At 40.1% G+C, this 24507-nt stretch overlaps 1 protein-coding gene across 4 annotated transcripts in view; it reads right to left on the minus strand.

Annotated features, from left to right (window-relative positions):
* The window catches only part of jbug (filamin-type immunoglobulin domains fbug), a 304098-nt gene extending 283763 nt beyond the window's left edge, over window positions 1-20335 (minus strand). For all 4 annotated transcript variants that reach the window (XM_083129980.1, XM_083129979.1, XM_083129981.1 and 1 more), the window contains exon 1: window positions 19935-20335. In XM_083129980.1, the coding sequence (XP_082986106.1) occupies window positions 19935-20280 (346 nt within the window). In that variant the 5' untranslated portion in view covers window positions 20281-20335. The remainder of the gene's footprint in view (window positions 1-19934) is intronic.
* Between the last annotated feature and the right edge of the window lie 4172 nt (window positions 20336-24507).

Consider the following 24507-nt stretch of genomic DNA (forward strand, 5'->3'; position numbering starts at 1 on the left):
TAACGTTTCGTTCACCGCGAACAGCTCGATTACGTCACAAGCTCCGGTCATAAACATTGGAAGGTTCGCGATACCGATCGACAGGCTGCTGTTGAAGGACAAGAAAGCTCTCACATTGAAAATACTAAATAAAACCGATACCGATGTTTAAAAATTGTAATTAAAAGTTATTCAAAATATAGATTAACACTAGTGTTTCAGTATTCCAATCTAATTACATGCCACATAGTGTTTCAATCTGACTTTATGGTGTAGGTCCAGTCCCGATTCTGCGCATAACGTGCACCTAAAAAAGCTCAAAACTTTACTTATAGACATCAATTTACCAGGATTTTTGCTTCAAATATTTGAGAATTTTATCAGAACATTAAATTACATGTTACGTTATCTCAAAATTTATTTTTTTCACACAAAACTGGTGCAACATAAAAATAAAATTCGAATTTTGCATAATTTTCAGGATAATTAGACTTCTCAAAAGTGTGTCACAGTATTTTTGAGGTGTCCGTGAAATACCAAAATGCACTCGGCAGGTATCGGTAAATAAATTCTAACCGATACTTTCCGATATCGATACATCGGTATTGGCTCAGTCGTAAAATACGAGGCGCATGCAAAAAAACAAAGGGACGATATTTCTTTTACGCGGGGTTGGCAACACTGATGAAGGCCCTAGTATTCTGTGCTTGCAACAGAGATAAAATCGTCAGAGAGGGGTTGCATACGTGCGAGTAACAGTAAGGTGAAATGGCTGCCGGAATACAAAACCCCGCCAAATGTTAAGTGAGATCTGTCATACGATTTCTGAACGCCAAAGGACAGAATGCAGCTAACATTCATCGGGAATTGCGTGTCATTTATTGACCGACAGTGATGAGTGAAGCGAAGGTCAGGCAATGGTGCAGAGAGTTTCGGGAAGGGCGTTCAAATGTCCATGATGAGCGTAGCGGAAGGCCTAGTGTTCAGACGGACGGTCTGGTGGAACGCGTTAACGAGAAAGTGCGTTCCAATCGCCGGTTCACAATATCTGAACTCGCCAAAGAGTAAACAGATGTATAGACAACTTTGAGCTGCATTTAGGCACTAATCGAAATACTTTATGACTTTGGTAGATCTTCCGGTCCACCAATTTTTTTTAATGAATAATGAGCAATGTTAGGAGAGGAGAAACGTTCCCTTTCCTCGATTTTACTCCCAACCTGGAGTCCCTGTGTGTTCATATTTGTTTTCTCATATTATTCTTCATGAATTTAAAATATTATTACTGAATCGGGATCCGCATTAGGGATGGTATCAAGTCGAGACTTGGAAGTGCCTCGGTCTCGTCTCGGTTTATAGACGTCTCGAGTATCGAAATATATAGAATGATTAATATATATATTCGGCGTGACACTGCACTAACGTTCACAGCGTACTGAGGTCATTAAGGCAAACAGCTTTTTTAAATTAAGACCATCTTGTTTCGACGCCACGAGCCCTCGAAAAAGACAATTCTATGCTGAATATATGCCATCACGCAAACTCACAATTCTCACTAATGGGATTTGGTAATTAATTGGTAATTTTTCAAATATCGTACCAAAGTCTCGAACGAAACTGACCGTCATGCGTTAAGTTACAAAGTATTAGTAAAGGAAGAAAATGTGTATGGTAAAAACATGCAAACAAAGAGATTAATAATCAAAAGATATCATGATAATAATAATAATTTATAAAGAAGATTGAAATGCGCATGAATCAACTGATCTGAAATGTTTAGACAGATCTGGGTGCAGCCAAGGTGTGTGGGTGGGAGAAGGAGTGGGGCTGAAGGTCCCTCCGCACATTGCACTGTGCCGTGAAGATGTCGAGGTAGGCCTCTCTCAATCAATGCTATGATTGAGGTGGTGTGATCAGTACCACGTTCCGTTCCGTTTACCCCAGATACCTATTCATTAGTGGCTAGGTGAGTCTCAGGGCAGATTATGTTGAATCATTGTCTGAAGAATTATCGCCCTGGGAATAAGAGAGGGTTAAATATCTGAAAAGGCGTTTTGAGTGTCTTTATACGTTAGATTTGATTTTATGTTTGTTATTTAACATCGCTTTTCTGCCAGTTTTGGCTAATCGACGATGAGAATGAGTGATGATATGATTAAATTGATGAAGGGACACTCGCAAAGAACACCCATGCCTAGGTCGTGATTCGAACCCGAGACCCCGGGCGTCGTAGCGCACTGTGCTACACACTTCACCATGGACTCCACAACCTCTTTCGGTTCATCTATGCATGTGTGTAATCTAATTGTTGTTTAAAGATAAGAATTTAAAAAATATTGTTTAAAGAAAAAAAAACTCCTGGCTGTGACACTGAGACGGATGTAACATCGGCTGAAAGGTAGAAGAAATAATGTATGCATGAATGAACCTTTGCCTAAACTAAAGTAAAAAGTCCTAATGTTCCCAAAAAGAACCGCTACTCTCTGCCAGTTTTCAGAATTGTGTGGAATGTAAGCAAACCTCTTCACAGACGAAGAAGGACACGGAATCAAGATACCTGGGCGAGAGAAAGGGAAGTCGTTATGTAAACACACTTAACTACTTGAGTTGCAGAAATTTTTAGGACAAACGTAGTCGGCCGACAGTATTGTATTCCAAACATGGGATACTTTCTCGTCCAGCTACCTGCCGAGGCCTGTTTTTCAGAGATTACACTACAGATTCATTCCATCACGGCGCCGAGCTATGGGTTATTATGGATTGAAAACTCGATGCGAAAAGTGAACCAAATCTCTCTCACTTCGAACTCTCCACTAGATGGCGGATCGATCGATTTTTAATTCTAATTGTCGGTAATAACTTTTAAAATATAATAAAATTAGTTTCTGTAACAAACTACATATGTACTATAACCTGTTTTACACTAGGTAGCATGTTAAAGATAAAATATGAGTATTATTCACGAAGTTAGAAGTGATTGGTGTTAAGTGTGAAATATTGATATGCTGTTGTTTATGAATTTGTTTAAATATGGAGGTGTACATTATGGAAGTTGTGAAGTAAGCTGTTTGACAGTAAAATTGTTATTGTAAGTTAATAAATGGCATGTTTGTCTCAAGTAAAGGTAGGTGTAAACCGCGTGTACATTAGCCTGAGTGCATACAATTGGCTAGTTGCAGGCCCATATGCAGGATGTTTTTGAGGGAGGGGCCAGATCCATATGTATGTATTGTGTATACAGTGGAGGCTATTTGGGGCGACCTGAGGGCAGTTGCCCCCGACTTATTTGCCACTTTTATCCCCGTACTATGGCCTCTTAATGCGTCTACCAAGAGAAAATAACTGTCCTCGCCCCCTCCACTTCCCCAGATTTTGCACCCAATCGCCGATACTGGTCAGAAGTATCTGCATAGTTCAAAGTTTCGCAAATTAAAAATGTTTTCACATTTTCTTTATTTTCTTATGCCAGAACCATTGAACAGCCACGATAATTATATGCTTAGAAAATAATATATTTATAAATTAAATTATACGCATTAGCAATTATTATTACAATAAAGAAATCTAAATGTGAGTTAACCCATAGCCCGCTAAGAAGGATAGTATAAGTATGCATAAGTATTGCAAGGCAAATTATCCATCACTATGTTCATGCTCTGTGTTTTGCCCAATGCGAGTTTCAATAATTAAAATAAAACAACAAACAAGTTTCTGACAGACACTTCACCAACATACGTACTTAAAATTAAAAATCTATTTCTTAAAAACACGTACGGGGCAAGAAAAAAATTAATGAATATACAAATGTAGTCATGGATAATTTGCCGAGCAATAGCCTATTTGTGCATCCCACTGTACACAGACACACATACACAAGTGTGTGTATTTTTATGCGTCGCTTTTCGGCAGTTTCACAGACACACAAGGAGAAAGAGAGAGATCGACATAATATATGGTAACGTATGCTTGACGTCAAAACCAATTGCTTACCTTTGTTGAAGCAAAAGGTATCCTCCCAAAAATGTAGTAAGGGTATATTTTAGGATCAGATTTTTGGTGGGGGAAATCCCTTCCTTCCGGAATTTCGCATCTTGCCTAGATATTAACTATCTTCGGCGCACATCACACCATTTCAAAAGAAATGCTTGTGACTGTGTGCAGGGAGATACATATCATAAAGGAAGGCGTTTTTTTCAGTCACTACACAGCCACAGGGCACCTTGAGACATTTAGAAAGTGGAATCTAGCTAAGAACACTTACATACTTTCACTTATAAAGGAATGAATGCAGCACATTATACGCCGACAATGAAAAGAGACAATGTAATACGGTTAGGCATAATGCTAATACTGTCCTTTATTATCGCTTATTCCGGGTTGGAGAAGAAGAATTAATAATGATTGCATAACACGCGTGAATCCTTTTAGATAAATTTCACAATTTACATGGATTAATTATGAATACACTTATATTCATATTGCCTTTGTATGCATTTAGTCAATCTGCTAAGATTTCTAGAAATGAATAAATAAACTGATCGTATTCACGTTCATGTAACATCATATCTTAGAAATGCATATTTTATGGCTTTTTTTAGATGGCATGTCACTTGTTTTTTTCTCAAAGAAGAGTTAAGGCCCCATAGCTTAATCAAATATGCATGCTTCATACATTTTAAATAGGATTTCTCTTGTCAGTTATTGTCACTACAAGAAGGAAATATGGAAAACAAAGTAAAGATACCAGATGCATGGTTTTATTATTTCAAACTAAAAACTGGGTTTGAATTAATGCAATTTGAGCCGTAGGACTGTTTATCGAATTAAAATTTGTATCTTAAAATATAACCTGCATTCATTTAAACCTTTGGCATCTTTTTTATTAATTATCTTCACACATACTGTATTTTAAATAAATTCACTCTATGATCAATTACAATTTCAAAATTGTGATGGCATGATTTAAACCAATAATACCGTTAAATTTATTGTATTAATATTATTGTCAAATTTTAATTTCGAGTATTGAATGAATTAAAGTTTACTGCATTTTCGTTAATCTATACCTTTCAAGTTTAATCGTAACAATGATATGAAGATGAATGGTAAATTTGGTGAAACGTGGATTCGAACCTAAGTCCCCTATATATAAGTGTAATTAATAATATAATAATCATGCGAACAAGAAAATTAAGCCAGGAACTGTTGGTCGCATGACTGTTTGAGAATTCCAATAGAATAGAAGACTTCGGTTTCTTTTACGGAATTATATTTATTTAACCTTGAAATACAGTCGTTAAAGGTACGAGGACGGGCTGAAAAGTAATGCCTGCTATTTTTTTGTGACGGTGTAAAGACATTTTGGATTTTGAGCAACCATGCATTGTACTCTTCAGACTTTCTCCCTTCTCCATTCCAAGTTTCAAACTTCTATCACCAGGGGTTGCTGAACTAGAACGAGGAAAATGGCAGCATGTAACCATACTATGTCGGTGAACCTGAAACTGGATGTGGTGACCGAGTTTCTAACTGCAGAAAATGTGTCCCCCAATTGACATTCATCAGAGAATGAAGGCTTTTTGTGGCAATGAATGTGTAACATCAGTACTGTATGATGTTGGGCTGTTCATGCTCACAATGAAAACCCGTGCTGAGGAACTCTCAACGTGTGTGCAAAGAACTTCTTGAGAGTTCCTTTTCCTCGTTCTAGTTCAGCAACCCTGGTGATAGAAGTTTGAAACTTGGAATGGAGAAGGGGGAAAGTCTGAAGAGTACAATGCATGGTTGCTCAAAATCCAAAATGTCTTTACACCGTCACAAAAAAATAGCAGGCATTACTTTTCAGCCCGCCCTCGTAGAACATGGAAACAGTTCCTTTATGTGTTGCAAGATATCTCGCCAAGCCACAACAACCGACACAGAGTTTCAATTATCAGCACGTAACTTGTGCTTTGTATAGTTGAAGTCCTGATTTGAACGCCAGTTCTGTATCTTTGACATAGCTCGAGAGGAAGCCTACCCAAGGCGTATCTGGTTTCAATCCAGCACATGTATTTCTGAGAAGCGCTGTTGTCGCTCTTGCCTGCAGTGTTTAGACATTCAACACGAACTGCGACGACGTTACACTCCAAAGTCTCCACATCTTCTAATATATAAAAATGGATGTATGTGTGTGTATGTTTGTTCCGGCATAACTCTCGAACACCTGGAGCGATTTCAACCAAACTTGGTACGCGTATCACTTGCAATATGGAAAGAAATACTGTGCGGGTGAGACACCCCTGACACCCCTGGGGGTGGGGTGGGGAGGGGTGACGTAAAAATAATCGAAAACGACCGATATTAGTGTGGAATCCATAGTTTTCGTGGTCGTTAAGATGAATAGTGACACTACCAATGCCGTTCAACTTCAAGACACCTCTGGTACCCCTAGGGGTGGGGGTGATATAAATTGGCAAATTAGAAACAAAATAAGAATGAACAGCAACGCACAAGTGCTATCAATATTTAATAAGCAGCGTCGTGTCTTGAAAATCGCTTAACAAAATAATGTGTATTTTTCATATAGATATGGGACTCTAAATTAACTGTACTGAACTGGAACTCAATAACTATTATGACGCTTTTGGATCTTAAGAAAATATCTATTGGAGAAATGAATTAAGGAAGCGAAGAACTACGGACAATTGAAAAATTCAGAACCTCGCTAGTTATTGAATTATTCGTGAGAGGTACGCTATTCTTGTCTCTCTGTAAGGAAACATTCAACCTTTTATTACAAGAATTACCAAAAGTGTCTGAGAAAGAAGATCTGAATTAAATAAAATATGAAAGAGAACGTGCACTAATAAATGATGGCGTGAAGAATATAGGAAGTTGCTACCTAGACTTTTAAATGAGGATCCTCGACCAAGCAACTTTTATAAGCCCTGGCCTGGTGACATCAAAAGGACACCAAGTATGACATTCAAAGCAGGGTTTACATCATCACTTTGCCTATGCATTCTTTAATTTTCTTTCTCAAATTCAATAGTTTAAGTCTGTTTGCTCCACGCCTGACTTTACTATTAACAAACTCTCTAATCAAAAGGAATTATCAATCTGTTATATGTAACTTAATTTCACAAACAATATGAGCACAACATCCAATAATTATTTTCCGATAATTTCCAATCTGAAAAACGTGGTTAAGATTTTTTGTCGTTATACAACAAGCACAACCACCCATCCTTCCTGCGGATTACTTGAAATAACAAACAAGCTTCTCACCTCCAGAACAAATGACTCTATCATGAGATACCTGAGTTTACACGAGAGTAGCATCCTTAGTAGTGATCCACAAGATTCACCCATCACAACTTTCAACTGCACAGCCCTCGTACAATGGTAAATCCAAATAACATCCCGATACATATTCGTGACGCGGTGCAACGTACACGACTTAGAAGGGAGTGATTTCACTAATGACGTGTAGTGATAACAATTTAATAAAGCGATTACGCGCAATTGGATAGATTCTATTGTGTTGCCCAAGAGACTAGACTTTCGTTTGTCTCTCGTAAAAGTAATGCATAATATCATGCCAACCAAAGTTAAAAGTGAGACACATCGCAAAATGTTATTCGAGGAAGTATAGGTAAAACCTTAAAACACTTTGTCCACAGTATAATGAGAATAAATAAGGTTCGTTAACCATAAAGGCAATAATGTTTAAAATAAAGTTTGTTTATTACCAATAGTTAGAGTGTGGAATATGCTTTGTTGTTTTTTCTGGCTTCCATCAACTATTTTATCGATCGTACAGTAAGGAAGTTGCTTCATGAAGCGACAGACAAGCCGCTCGGGGAGTTTGCACGGAAGTTACTAGCGACACGAGCCACTTCCGTCTATGGGCAAGTATTCACCGCATAAGAACTACCAACGGACAGAGGCGACACGACGCACTATATTAGAAAACGGCCAAGTTCGAGCGACACGCAAGCGACAAGCGACACGTGCCGCTCGTTGTGTCGCTTCGGTTCTGAAGTTTGCATTTATTACTAAGGGTTTATTTCTAAGCGGCAAGCGGCGCTTCTTGCCTGTCGCATGTCGTTTTTTACTCCTTTGATTTCAGGAAATATAGGTTCTTTACGTCAACGCAGAGTATCTGACTGTATTGTCCTATTACCCGGTTTTAGTGCGAAATCTTCGAATTTTGCAACCAGTTCTGAGAAGGGAGCTGAGAAGAGGTCTCCCAATGAAAGAGCTGGAAAGATTACAAACAACAAGGGAAGTTACATGTCAAAAATCAGTTCCTTTCATGGGAAGACTACAATACTTGTTTTTGGTCAGTTCCTTAGATGGGACGATTTTATGTGGAATGTCCCTTATTATTTATGGGAATATATCGTGTTGTGACGATAACAACTAATTTATGTCCCACGTAACTGTAATTTACGTGGTATAGCAGTAGTTTTTTTTTTTTTTTTTTAAAAAGCGTTAAATGTATTTCAGCTGTTTTAAGAATAATAATAAATTGCTCTTATGGAAAAGCAAACAAAGCCCGTAATTTTCTTCGTAAGGTTTTAAATATTTTCATAAACTTTCCATTCAATGAAATTATCGAGAACGGTTCTCTCACAATATTCTTACACATAGATATCAGAATCGGTATTTTAGCAATGTACTTCTATCTGGAGTACTATTACAATATAAAATTATTAAGCTTGAATACATTGAAAAATGGAAGTAATGCTGGATTTCGGAAGAGTATTAAAAATTAGTAGGATAGCCTTCTTTTGATGTACGTAATAGATGCTAATTTGGGTTTCCAAGGAAAATATTTTATTCCGAGTAAATAAATATTCGCATCTGATTAATTATTTTGTTCGTATTTTTTTCAAGACTTTCGAGACGAGATTTTTCACGAGCCATCTCGTAACGAGACGAGACAAGTGGTCAGTCTCGTCTCGTCTCGAATTTTAAAAAGCCTGTCCCGTCTTGTGGGCAACACTAATTCTATACGATCGCGACACATCACACTCACGCGACGGTGCTCCAAGGTGGAAGATCAACAGAAATAACGGTGATATTTTTTCTTTGAAATCTTGTCTGGAATATGCGGTCCCCGTAAATTGCACATGCACTCTAAAAACTTTTATTGTATTCTACGCCATAATTTGAACATCTTTCCTTATGTGTGATTGCCACACGCCACAAGAGTAACACATGACAGTTTCATGAGCATTTTATATTTCTTGTGGTTTCTCTTTCCTTGATTATTTTGTGCATATGTCGCATGCGTTTGGAGGGGGGGGGCTAATGTCTGGCTCTGGGGGGTTAGGCCCCCTACCGAACTACGCCCATGCGTGGACTTGACAAGTACTGTCAGTCTCTAAAACGGAGAAAGGTTTGAGGGGATGATCTACCGAGTTCCACGTGGACTTGACAAATGCTCTCAGAGGGAAACTGATCTTTTGAACTTTCCTTGAAGTAAGATGGCGTTCGAATCAGGACTTCAGCTTTACTCGGTGCTTTCGTTTTAGTCTGATTTCTTCACTTTTCATCTCATAGCTAACAAAATTATATAAGGCCGGCTTTAGATGCTACCTGACGTCATCACACAAATCTGCACCCTCGTTACTATCAATGCATAAATAGTGCATTGACATGATGACATCATGTACCAAAAGCGGAAATAAGTATGTTGCGAGGACCGCATTCTTGTAATGATGACGCTATAAGGCATGCAGTCACAGTGTTGTCTCAGGGTCAAACTCGCGGATGGGACTGGTAAAATCTCGTTGTTGTTTTTTTTTTTTTAAAAAAAAACTTCCTTTTACGTGTAAAATATGGTGTTATCAGTTGTTAAAGGTTTTCCTAGTGAAGATACGTAGCACATAACAAAACGAGGAGGTATAACCCTCCTTTCAAGTTATGTGATGCACATTTTTTTTCTATTTCGGATATTATTCAACGCCATCTCACCCAGGATTCGAACATACGAACAATATTCCAATCCCCCTAGGCACGCATGAGGCATGCCAGCTTTTGATATCACTTGCCAAAGTTTGTAAAAGGTTGTTCGAAGTCCACATTATACTCAAAAGGATTAATCGGAACTGGCCCCGATGTGCCTTCGCCAGAAATAGAACCCTGAACCATTTTATTACAATGCAACGGTCACTACAATCAGAGAAACCCCTTATTACATCATTTCACAGAAAAATAAATGTTTCATTATCTTATACGAGTACGGTTCGGAGTCCGTGTTGCGTGAATGTTATGTGGGTATTAATACCAGGAATAAACTAGGATCTCAAACTACTGATTTAGTACAAGTTATCTGTGTGTACAAGTCTTAGACTAAAGCCACCTGCAGAAAAGGTTCCTGGAACGAATCGAAATACTTTACAGATAAAAATGTTCTTTACGGACCAGAACCCATTTACGCTTTTTGACTTTCTGTCCTGGACCGGAATTGATTTATTTAAAATTCCTGGACCTTTAACAACCCACCTCATAATGATTCATCAAGAAAAACTAATATTCCTCCATTTTTGTGTTATTTAATGTAAAATACCGGTACGATATATTTATATTTTGTTGAGGAAACTAATCTACAATTCGATTTAAAGTTATTACTGATTATTATTACGGAAGGTTCCCAATATGATAATAGTTTTCCATCTACAGCAATCCACAAAACAGTTGCTGCTGAAGTTACGCCCCTGCCACAACGGTGCGCTGGCGCTAGTGAGCTGCAAGACATTCCCGTTGCCTTTTTGAGAAATGGAAAGTGTTATCTATCTCCCATATATCACAGTGGACGCTGGAAAGATCACGGAAGCGTGACTTCTTCGCCACAACAACTTTTTTGCGCCAGGCATTTCGGGTCAGTTTCCTCTTCTATGCATCATGGCGACTTGGGCACGGCAGGTTCACCTTGCAGCAGCAGAGCAATACCTGAGAGAAGTGTTACGTCATTCGACCGGAACTTTTTCGTCACGTGACCAAGTAGGTGTTCCATGTTCCGAAGGAGCCGGCTCAGAGAGAACCAGCTAACAAGCAAGTTACGCAACGAAAAACAGCCCACGGCCGATTAATGCAATTTACCTGATTTTTTTCCGCTTTTGCTGTTGAATGGGCCTCTTAGCAAAATGTCCACTTCTGTCGAAACCAACATTCCTGACATGCATCGAAAAGAAAATGTTTCAAGTTGACGATGATTTATTTGTTTAAACCTAAGGATTACGCTACTATAAAACATATTAAACACACTACTGAAATAGTGTACGTTTGAGAAGGGCCAAGGAATTTTGTATTCCGGTATTATATACAGCGTAATATTGGCTTACTTTCTTCCACGGTTTGTAAAAATTTAAAAATGAAATGCATATTCTGTAAATTTGTTGTTTAAGGAAACTTAACAGTCTCAATACCGAGAAGTGTGAGCTATGGGAGGAGGCAGGAGGAAACACATCCACTCCAAAATTTGGCAAGGAGAGCCTATTTATGATTGATTGATTGACTTGCTTTATTTTACTTCGCTTTTTGTGCCACTTTTGGCTAATTTGCGAAGATGGGGATGAAGGATGATATGATGAAATTGATGAAAGAAAACTCACAAATATCGATGCCTATTTATGAAAATTATTACCTAGGTACTACAATAAAAAATGGAACCGATACATTACAATCTACACTCTACAATAAAGCCGTTTTTTTGTACTTAAAATTAATAACAAGGTGTTAGTAAATCCTTAGGAAAATGAACGTAAATTTCACCGCCTAACATCAGTGCTTGCATTTCCTGCAATAATTGTTGGTATAAGTTTGAAAGAAAAATACCAGTTCTTGAGGAAACTGTCGGATATCTTGAACTGGTTTGTGAGCAAATGAAGTACAAAATCAAGGTGTTGATGGAGATAAATGAATTGGACAAGGCTGTTTAAAGATGTCAGGGAGAGGAAGTGGAAATGAAATTTGAAATTATTGTAGCTATGTGGCAATTCCTCTCCTGTTCACACCTTACCTTCATTCAATCTCTCTTCTTCAAAACGCTTTGAAACTCTTGGAAACAGTTTCAGTTATTGACAATTGCCACACGAGCAAAAAAAAAGTCACCCATTACCCAAAATGATAGGTGAAAGAAGCCTAGTCATGAATCGAAGTTCTTTTGCATACTATATGGAAGTAATGTGAAGATGATTGTAGTCACTGAAGTCTTAACTCGAACACAAGTCTTGTGCATCAAGTTTCAAATATAGATTTATTATAAATAATAGGTATTATCCCTCACCATATTTTGCTATGATTTTCGCTATCTTATTCAGTAAATTAATGTAAATCCAAAGGCAGCGAAACTTTTTATAGGATGATAATTCGTGAGCCTTCATCGTATCAACAATATTCGTAAGAAAAATATGCGCCGAGTCAAGACAAGAATATATTTTTATTGAAGAATTCGTATTTTTCTAAATACCTATTAATATTTCTTGAATTTATTTAGGTGGGCAGAGGAATTTTTGGGTGGGCGCTTGCCCACCCATCGCGCCGCCTCTGCTGGTTCTTCTATTATACACTAAACTTTTTTCGATGTAGTGCAGTTTTTACTGTGGTTATAACTTTATTTCTGTTATTAACAATAAAAATAACATTTAAATTAGATATTTGTAGGAATTCGGGGGTCTTCAGCCCCCTTAGCCCTCCCCATGGCTACGTGCCTGCCGTTGAGGATCTTGATCTAAAAGTTAAAACGAAAATGAATATAATAAAGTGACAAGAGGACTTGATAAGACGTCAGGAGCAAATAAAGAAGAAATTAAATAATGATGATGGCAGATGAAGGCCCACTAACGCGTGTTGTCACTTGAGAACACGAAGCAAACAGTCCTCCATCTTGACTTCGCTTGCCCCACACCCCTCCTTAGTAACGACACGCGAAAGATTCGGATGAATAAAAAACGAAGTCGGATATCACAGGAACTGTGCTGCGATGCGACTTACGAAATAATGGTAAGGAGGCTTGGCGTTCCGGCTGACGTCACATGCACAACGCGTAATAGGCCTAACTTCCGCCGGACGAAGGGGGTTGTGGGTAAGATTGAATACGTACAAGAGTTCCAATAATACCTACCATATTAAACGAATTGTTTACAGTACAGTTAGACGCATACGTTCTCAGAGAGTCCGTAGACTGAGGCAAGCATAGCAGCTTTTGTTGTTGTTGCTAGAAAATACAAAAGTTTGCTACTCCTCCATTATATGTGCACTGGTACCGGAAACTTGATTGCAAGGTGACTAAACATGCTCTAGTTACCGTCTTGTGGTGATGATACCTGTCTGCCTGGCAGTGAAGGAATAACGACCTTCTTTCGCATTGAACTGTTTAAAACGCACATCCTTTATGTTCATTGATAACTACTTATTTGTCGTTAATTTTGGAACTATTTCTAAAACTTTAGGCGTTAAGAGGAGATACGTCTTGGTGATTTAGGGAACTTTCAGGCAACATGTCACTTCGGAATCAAGCTTCAGAAATAAATGCAACTTTTTGAACGGAAGAGACATGACATGCTGCACGTGTCGCTCGGACTGGACTGTTTTTCAATGGCCTGGCATCATGTTGCCTCGGTCATTTGTTCATGGATGCATGGCTACGATAAACGAAAATTTAAAATCCGCTGGTTTCAATTATTCCACCAGCAAATCCCTATATTACATCACTGCGCTCTACAATACTTTACAGTTACACGGTAAAAAAGTAAAGTGCTCCCCCGTGCTTTGCACCAATCCATGAAGGCGTATTGGAAGGTGTGGAGTTATGGCCCAACACTTCCTTGATCACGGCCGAAGGTAGGGGTGATGTGATCAGTACCACGTTCCTGGCCGCCTTTACCCACTTTATACGACGCTGGGTGGGCGCCGGCGACGTAGCCGCTTGAACAGGTGGGAAAATTCCCTGTTCTCCCACGCCGGGGATCGAACCTGGGTCTCTCGCATGCTAGTCAGACGTGCAGTTACAGAGAATTGTACAAAACTGTAACTCTATTAGCTTCTAGAACTACTGCACGAGAAGCAGCACTATGTCTTCGAATGTACCGGGTGGCCAGAATTAAAGTTACCCAACTCAGAGCCCTCTGTAGCCTGTTTGAGGCATCGTAGAACTTTGAAATTTGGTGAATCCACTATGCAGACCATGGGGAAGAGGATGGCGATAAAAATAGTTCAATTTGCCGCCACCAGGTTGAAATGTGGCTCTGTACTTCCATGATGGGTTGTAATTATGACGTAAACTGCTCCAAATTGGTTATGGATTTACCTTTACCTTGCAATAAACAAGATATTATTTTCTCGCAACTTTCAGCCACTAACAAATGTTTTTCTAATTAATAACTCAACTAAATCACTTATGTTTTCAATATTCATTATTACAGCGCCACATTCCAACCTGGTTTCGGAAAATTGAACTATTTTTTCTTTTCTTGTCGCCATCCTCTTCCCCATGGTCTGCATAGTGGATTGTAAAATATTGACATCCTTAACCAGTCAGTAAATGACTTAGTTTGCTACTTTTCAAATATCTGATATATATAAAAGTATATATGTATATACTTAATAATAATAATAATGTATTTTAAATATTAATTTACTTGTATATTTATTAATATAAATATGTATTATGTGTATACATATTTGTATACTTGTGTATATATGTGTGTGTGTTTTCGTACTCTGATTAAGATCCACTCATCGCCGTAGAGTTAGTTAACACACATAACGCCTTGCGGAGAATCGAGTATTTCGAGATCTAAGCTCTGCGACAGGTTAAGTTTGCAGCAGGTTTTATGTATTAATCCACGAGAAAACGGCGCTCAGCATCTCCTGTGCCAGTCTTGCCTCAACCGTCTAGCTGTTCATGTCACAGGCAGTGAGAAAATCAGCAGTATTACAGTTGAACTATATTCTGCGTGCACTATATATACGAAACGTTGCTGCAAACGTAACCTGTCGTGGAGCTTAGGTGTCCCATTTTCATTGCCGGCGATAATCTCAAAGCTAAGCAAAACAATAGTGCCGATCGAATACCACCAAAAATAACCGATACTGGAATCCTCGACCTCCCATGTGGAGATCTTTGCCGAAAGGTGCGTCGTGTGTTTCGTCATTGCATTACATGGTTACGCAGTGCCTGTAAATAAATGTAGCCAGCCATCCTTCGCCCTCTCAAACAATGGCAGTACGACCATCGTTGAATTGCAAATGCCATTGAAATTTAAATTCCTGCTGAAGCTGGGGATGATGCTTGTCACAAGAAAAGCAATCACAAAGAAAACTTACGAGTGCCTGTCTGTTGTGAGTAAAGATGGTCGAGGGGAACGATTCGATTATAATCTATCATAAACACAACACTACTGTTCTGAGAACAATTTCATTTTTTTCTCTTCCCTTCTTTATCATCCCTGACTTATTTGTACACCTATGCTTCAGGTCAGGGCCGGCCCCAGGTGGGTGCGGGGCCTGGGGCATACAATACAATACACGCGGGGCCTATAACCAAAATTTTTCAGATGTCTGATAAAATCAGATTTTTCTTCTTTAGTCTGAAGTGAAAGTGTCCAAAAAATCACATACGCAAACATTATTAGAATTAATAAACAATTTTATACATAAGTTGCTAAACTATTGTTTTTTTCCACTGCCGATGTACCACTCCGTCTTCGTTATATTTAAAAACACAACATTCTCTATCATAATTCTCTCTTGTTCAGTTTTCATTCAAGTTTGACTATAATGAATTTACATTGTTTCATACAAAATAATACTCTCCCTTCATTAATTCACTCTACAATTAAACGAATAGTGCATAGGTATTATCTATTTTTGATGGAAATATTTTGGTTGGTTGATTGATTTGGTGTTTTAAGTCCACTTTATGCACAGTAAGGCTAATTGGGACTGGACCTACAGTTTAAAGTGGGATCCGAACCACTTGTGCCTCCGCCGGGTATCGAACCCGGGACCCCTTGATTACAAGGCGACGACGCTACCACTGCGCCATCGGGGAGGCCCAATGGAAATATTTTAACCTGATTTTTACGTAGTATACTTAGTTTAGAATATGATTTTAGTAATTTTAGATAATTTAAAGTCTGTCAAAATCCGTGAAACCACGAAAAATCAGATTAGCTCGAAGCACAAGTACGTGTTTATTTAATACCTACATAATGGCATCAAAATAAAAGCAATCTCTTAGCTTCAACTGCTACATGATTTAGCAATATACTTATTATGTTATACAGTAGTAACTTCAACTAGAGTGCGCAATTCTCCTGCATATGGCGATAGCCAATAGCAGCGCACTGCAGTGGTACCATGTCGAAATCTCACACGAAAAAGAGACAGCGTGGTTGAGCGAAACGACTTGTCACGAAACAAGGCAACGCCGCACGTCTGTGATTCGCTGGTGCTGTTCAGCCGTTCAAGGCCATATGCAGGAGATTTGGCGCGAACTTTTAATACTTGTCTACACAAATTCAACGGGCATCCCGGAAAATGGACCCCGTCAGTTTCCCGGCCTTTAAGCCGCCTCTGGGTGTTAAACTTCATTAACTTTTCATGCTCAACATCACTAATATACAATGCACACACAGCTCTCTCACGCCTACGAATAAATAATAAGCTTTTGACTGCTCCCACCCTCCTACTATCAGGAATTATTGTTGAAAGTGGTGCAGGAACTGGATCAACTGTATACCAGTGGCGGCGTTTAGGGGGGCGTGTGGGGAGGGCACCTTGTCTACCATGAGAAAGGAAACTGTTCTTGTTCCCCTAGTATTGACACCCAATCGCCGCCACTTTAGTATACCATCTGGTATCTGCAGGAATTGCACATGCACATTAAGCATCCCTTGAATAATCAGTAAACATCATTACAGCAGATATTAATATTAGACCATAGAACAAGTGCCCCTATTTGTATGATCCGTAGTTATTATAGAGTTGTACTATTATCACTGTGTGTAATTATTAAGTTTTTGTTTCGTTGTTGCTTTTTATTAATACATAGCGATCAAGAACTTCCTCTAATGCTTCACCGCACTTAATGCGGTGTGAATTGCTTTAACTTGCATGTCTTGCATTATTGTTTTACATTTTATTATTACTTTTTTATTATTATGCAAATATTGTGTATTAGCGAAGACCCTGAAAGGTCTCTTGAAAGAGAGAGCATCCGACACAGACAGAAGCAGACATTGTTCTTCGTTCTCTGCATGCGTTTTCGATAGTATCCTTAGTAAAATACAGTACACTGAAAACTCTCCCCTCCAGTCGGAATGGTGGGGGGGGGGGCTTTTAAGACAAGCTTGTTTTGGGGGGAAATCGCCCGTCCACCCAGGATTTCGCACCCTGACTAATACTCTTCTTAGCATTATCGGTATTAGAAGGAACAATATTACGTGCAATTGTACCAGCCTTAGGAGCTAAGTAAACAGTGACGTTGCCAGTCCAGATAATCCAGAAGTTTAGTTTCGAATTCGGGAAGGGAGTGAATGCTCCTACTCCAAAGAACTCCTTCCGGCCCCCGTGGCGGAGTGGTTAGCAGATCGCGCTACGACGCCAGTGGTCCCGGGTTCGAATCCCGACCTAGGCATGGATGTTTGTGAGTGTCCATTCATAAATTTCCTCATCTCATCACTCATCCCCGTTCTCGCAAGTTAGCCAAAAGTGGCACATAAAGCGAAGTAAAATATAGCAAATCACTACAAAGAACTCCTAATTAAATAAAATTTTACACCAAATACGCATTCGTTGGTTATATTGGTGGTCTCCCCCCACCTCTTCCTTTTGGCCTCTTCCCTCGCGTTTTTCTAGTGATATTATTGAGTAAAAAACAGAGCTAATGCAAGTGGCGGAGTGACGAACTTCTCTCTTGGGGGGATGGCCTTTTTTTAGGTTTAGCTGGCGAGAACGTAAGTAGAGGAGACCACTTTTTCAATGGTATAAATCATGGACGTCCGCAGGATTTTTTCTGGGGAGGGGCAAGCAAGGTATTTTTTTCCAGAGGGACGGGGCCAAACGAGGCACATTTTCCTCCATAATAGTATTGTCCCCTCAAAAAATATTGCTTCAGTTTGAAGTTATCATATTCCTGCAACGCCCTTGCAATAATTAACATATATTACTGTGACTCAAATGAAATGCGTGAAATATGTACATTTTGGCTGACTTTAATTTTGCAGGGAAGAAGGCCGTGCCCCTCCACCCCTTCCGGACGTCCATTGTGTAAATGTAATTTTGTTCTAAGATTAAAATGTACTTTTATAATTGTTATACAGGCATTATTGTCTGATTATTACTTAAACAATTAACATTTTATGGTTGTTAGTTACTGATCAGCGTTAGAAAAGTAAAACTGACTCGAGGAATACTGAATTGAAATATGAGCAGAGCGTCAACTTAAGATAAATTTTGGGCGGGCAAGGTAAATTTGGGGGGGAGGACAAGATCGGCATAAACAATACTTTATAATGTAAGTCGGCGCCTATGAATATGAGGCTATTAAGTTATCGCATCACAATGGTTTGTTTCCCCGTGCAAATATAGTCTAACCTCGACTCCTGCGCACTCTTATGTCAATATGTTTAAAGTCTGTGTAAATTCGGCACCCTGAACGTGTGCCGTTGCTTTCCTTGTTCCCTTATTTAGCAGTTACATCAAGGTGAAATCCTAGACATTCACATGTTACGCGAAGGCAGATTCTTGAATAACGTATTATGAAAGCGAAACTAGTAATAAACAGCTGTTCACGCGACTGTCCTACTTCGCAGATTCATGCATTCATTCAAACCTTGGCACACAAATGCATCGGACAAATAGGCCTATTATCAGTTTAGTGCTAATGCTGAGGCCCAAGGAAGTTGCAAGCTGGAGGAAACCAGTGAGATAGATGAAAGCGGGGACCGGAAGGAGAATGATAGCGGAGAGATATCAACTGGTGGATAAGCGAGAAAAGTTCATATCCACTTTCACAACGGCAACTCTACAGATTACATGCGAATGTCGAACATCTGCGTCGTATTTTGTAAACAAGAGGTTGTATCACGGTAACCTAACCACCGAGCATGGCTAAAACATCTGGTGAACCTTTGAAAATACAAAAGGCGTGTCTTTTTATTGCCGATCTGGTTCATAACGTGTAATACAACAACAGTTATACAATTTCTGCCTTTGCACACAAGGATTCCTGGGTAAGGAATGACCGAGTAGATAAAACAAAAACAGCACACGACAAATGGTAAAGTAACGTAGAATACAGCGAGCATACAAGAGGTTGTCAGTCATATTTTCTACTATGCAATTCCTCCTTTAATCATTTGGGTACTTTGTACGTACGAATATAGTTTATCATAATTTTGCTCATTAAATCGAAACACGATTTGTTTAAAATCGTGTACACTTACATCATTTAGTACTCCGGCAGTTTGTTTCTTTATACAGCATATTTGTAGAAGATACGATTCAACATACAAGTGTAGGCTTATAAATATACGTTGTATAAAACACAACTTATTACTAACTTCGTTGACTGTACGTGATGGCTTCATACGTCTGAACGAAAAATTGACATTTGGTTAACATACTTTAGATACCAAAAATGGAAACGCCGTTGTCGTTTTTTCCAAATTGAGAAAAAGCCGGGACCGAAAGGGTGAAATATAAATAATCTCACTTTATTATTTTTGTCATGCACATCCCACTAGTTTCGGTGTTGGTATGGTATCCTCATACCATACCATCCTTACATAATTCATGAGCCGCACGTAGGTAGTAGGTTTGGTACCAAAGACGGGAACACACCTACTGACGTAAAAGGCGCGTGGGAGATTCGTTGCCTTATAAATACTTATTATCATTTCACGCAACTTAAGAACAGAAAACAAGTGAAGAACAAGGTGCACAAACTCACTCACCAATATTCACGAGCTTGATTCCGTCTGCTGCAATGGCGTTCAGTGCAGTGGTGACATTTTCGAGGTACTGGTGCTGGTTTGCAGGACGAGGTATCTTTCGGAGCTTCCTTTTCTGTAGCACTTCCACCAAAGCGACCAGCTTGGTACCATCACAGAAATCCGTGGCAAGGTCACGCACTGCCAACCCTAAAGTTTTCAGGTGTTCGTTTACCCAATTCCTGAAAGTGTTCGCTTGTATTTCCACCCATAAGTCTTCGTTTCCCTTGATTTGCATCCCCCGAGCTGCATGTCCCTCGGGACTTCGGGCCACGAGCCCCACTTGCGAGATCCTGAAATTTTGAGACATCACGTAACTCCTTCCCTCCTCATTCGTTCCTCCGACACTACTGCTTGCGGCCGCGGTTGCGTACGTTCAGGACTGGCTCCTATCCACCTGCCAGCAGGGCGGTGTCTAGGTGGCAGCACCTACGCGAACTGGAGAGAGACAACCTACGCGGTTGATGTTGACTTTCACTAGTATAGAGAGTCAGTCACTTTCGCATAAGCGACACCGCCCACCTGCAACGCAGGCCATAGCCGCACCACAACAGCCATTTCACACGTTCATTCATTTGCATAGCGGAGGTGAGTGGCCCCCCTCTCAAGTTCAGTCTTCCGCGTGAGAATGTGTCGGTCGATTACAAGGACGACTGTTCACAAAATCTCGAACCTCTTGTTTTTCAACCCAGAAGTTCATTCAAGTCAACACACGAAAGTTCATTTTGTGCAGACAGACTAATCGCAACTGAAATTACATCCCCCCAACTCAGGGGTGCCCACAGGAAGGAGGGGGGATTATGGCGCAGACTGCGCCAACAAGGTTTTGGGGGAATTTTTTCCTTAATAGAAAATGTAACATTTATATATTTTTCGAAAATATTTGTATAAGATAAAATCCATATAATTATTGTTATGGATTACTGAAATAAAATATATTTACGTTACCCCAAGCAGAGGAGGTTCTTTGAAGGAGGCAAATTATTGTATTCACGCTAGCACCGGCCTCAGGAATTTCTAGCCAGGATTCTGTACGTGTCTAGAAATAATAATTAAATCGGGCACACACGAACAAGCCAGTTTCGGTTAACAGACAACTGCAGCACATTATTTGGTTCGCCCGGGTTGAATTTTCTATCTTAAGTTGTATAACAATTTGTGTTAAATACTCAAATTGTGTGTTTTTAAATCTTATTCTCCGCACACAAACACTGTTTATTTTATATAATTTACTTCATGAAATTTGATTGATTGATTTAATTTATTTTACTTCGCTTTCTGTGCCACTTTAGGCTAATTTGCGAAGATGAAGGATGAGTGATGACGATGAAATTGATGAATGGACACTCACAAATATCCGAGCCCAGGCCGGGATTCGAACCCGGGACCCCTGGCGTCGTAGCGCGATGTGCTAACCACTCCGCCACGAATTAACTTAATTATTTAACCAATGAATCTGCTAGCTTTCCGTATATCGAAAATTTGAACAATTTAAAAAATATGGGCATAGGATATTGAATTAAAATAAAAATCAATTATTATGTATTCACCCAAACTATTTTGGGGGATTATGACATGAGCTGCCTAAACCCCCTAAACTGTTTCAGTCACTTTGGGTCGAAATTTACCTTTACACCCCGGAAATAGACAATTCTACGGGCGACAGTAGAACCAATATTTGGTTACGTGGCGTTAAAGTTAAGAACTAAGCTACAATACCCTAAAGAAGCAATATATATATATATACACACACACACAGGGTGTTTCCGTGACCGTTTTACAGACTTGCAGAGGATGATAGAGATTGACGCAAATACCAACTATTTGGGTCTTCCTATGACAGTGAAATAAGATAACTTACAGATGCGGCTTGTAATTTAATATGGACGTTACTGCAGTGTATCGTAACATTCTACGACGAAATCGTTACAGTAATTGTTCATAACGGCGGCCCCAGTGTCGCAAGAAGCTCTGTCGTGTCCGCTCTGGGTCGTACTGACGATATGGCAAGGATGCAAGGATTCTTCCCAACAGGTCCTCCTCACTCGAACGGTTGACGATTGTGTGCTGAGCCCAGGGCTGCCGGCTGCCCCTTGCACCCTTGCACTCACTACTGGCAAGAACCCCTGTTGTCTCTGATATCGTCCGAATGGCTCTGGAAATGTTAGAGCAGATGCGACGCTGTCGTTCCTGCATCGACGCTGAGGGCCGCCATTTTGAAAAATTACTGTAATGTTTTCGTTGTAGAGTGCTACGATACACTCTAGTAACGTTCGTATTAAATCTTCAAGCTGCATCTTTCAGTTGTCTTAATCCACTGTCATAGGAAGACCCATCACTTTTTAATGGTGCATTTCCGGACATGGGTTCCTTATCTCGTATTGCTACTTGGGTCGATCTCCATCATCCATGCAAGTTTCTAACACGGTCACGGAAACACCCTGTATATTATGAGGGAGTAGTCAGTTGGTTTGGGAGTTATCCAGACAGTCGAAAATTGTCCATCGCCTTAGAGTTAGGCAACACACCTAACGCCAGGCAGGAAACTACTATTTCAATATAACTAGAAGGGACACTCACAAGGTGGCTCAGTAGTCGACCTCCGTGGCGAAGTGGTTAGCAGAGCGCGCTACAACGCCAGGGGTTCCGGGTTCGAGTCCCGGGTAAGGCATGGGTATTTGTGATTGTCTGTCCTGAAAAGTCCTGAAATAGAAATGTAAATGATATGAGTGAATGAAGTGTGATGGGGAAAGCTTCCGCTTAGGGGCTTTCCTTTAAAAAAAAAAAAAAAAAAAGTCGGTAACGCGTCTGACTACCATGCTAAAGGTCCAGGGTTCGATCCCCGGCCGGTTCAAATCCGGGAACTTTTCTAACGGTGGAAGCGGCCCCGGCGCCCACCCAGCGTCGAATAACATGGGTACCTGGGGGGAAACCCTGGGGGGTAAAGGCGGTCAGGGGCGTGATGCTGATCACATCACCCCCACTCACGACCGGATCAAGAAAGTGTGGGGCGTTACCCCCACACCCCCTATACGCCTTCATGGCGTGGTGATATGCACAGGGGAACACTTTACCTTTTTTTACCTTAGTTTTATGTTGCGATGTATTTTTAGTCACCCCGGAATAATCGTGATGGCGATCAGGGATGGTACCGAGACTCTCTCAGATATCGGGAGAATTTAAATGTGAGACATTTACTCTCGTTTGCAAATAGTAAACTGTAATGTACAGGGTGTGCACTGTCATAAGGTCCCAAGGTGCTGCCCTCTATTGAAACACTGATTTTTTAAGTTCATGTTTTGTCTGAGAGTCGCGGCAGATGGAAGTCAAGTGATGGCTGGCTCAAGTGATTACACAATTGTAGAGCGTTTCGTTGCCACTGTGAGAGTCCATACGCCTCAATATAATAGCATTTTTTTTAAAAAAAAACGCCTTTGCAGACTTCGTTGCGCGGTTTGCGGACAAGAAAATCCAGATTTATTCGAAGAAAGTGAGCATAATGAACCTTATGTCATGTCATGTCATGATCTGGGAAGGAATGACAGCAATGCATCTTTTTGGTACGTATTTTTTTCCTCTTGCTGGTTCTGTTGATAACGTTACTTATCTCCAAATGATGTGCGCGCTTGTGGCTCATTCCACAAGTGCGAGACGCGGGAATTCTGAACAGTGTTTGGTTTCAGCACGATGGGACGGCGGTCCACTTCGCATTGGCTGCTCGCCGACCCCCTTGGCGGAGTGGTTAGCACATCGCATTACGACGCCAGGGATCCCGGGTTCGAATCCCGGCCTGGGAATGGATGTTTGCGAGTGTCCATTCATCAATTTCATCATATCATCACTCATTCCCATCTTCGCAAATTAACTAAAAGTGGCACAAAAAGCGAAGTAAAATAAAGCAAATCAAGCAAGCAAGCATTGGCTGTTCGAGGCATGATGAACGCAGTCTTTAAAAATAACTGTATCGGACGAAGATCGGACAACTCCTCTCCTATGGCTCCAACATACCCTGATCTAACGACATCGGATAACGCACCCTGGGGTCTCATCAAGGAGGTGGTGCAGAAGCGTCCTTACTTAACAAAGAACTAAAAAATTAGGTGCGTTCACCTTCCAGAAAGTGACCATGAATGTTGGAAAACATGAACGGCACATGCAGCTATGTGGACATCACGGGGGAAAGCGGGGGGGGGGGGGACACCGTAAATTAGATAACAGTTCGACTGTCCATCAGCACAACACACGTCAAAAAGAGAACTTCCACATGCAAGCACACAGACTTGCTCTTTCAGACAAATCACCTCATGTTGCAGGAATAAAATACCATAACAATCTTCCCACATACGAGGGTCACTATTTATATTTTGAGCCTAACAATGAAAAAACAGGAATTTGGCATTGAAAACTGCTTTATTGTTTTTCGAAGTATTCTCCTTTATGGTCAATACACTTTTGCATTCGTTCGAACCATTTGTCAAAGCAGTTTTTCCAATCTTCTTGAGACACCTCCATAATATGGTTTTTGAACGCATCAACG

Source organism: Lepisma saccharinum, chromosome 10, assembly GCF_977018435.1.
Source record: "Lepisma saccharinum chromosome 10, izLepSacc3.1, whole genome shotgun sequence".
Taxonomy (NCBI): Eukaryota; Metazoa; Arthropoda; class Insecta; order Zygentoma; family Lepismatidae; genus Lepisma; species Lepisma saccharinum.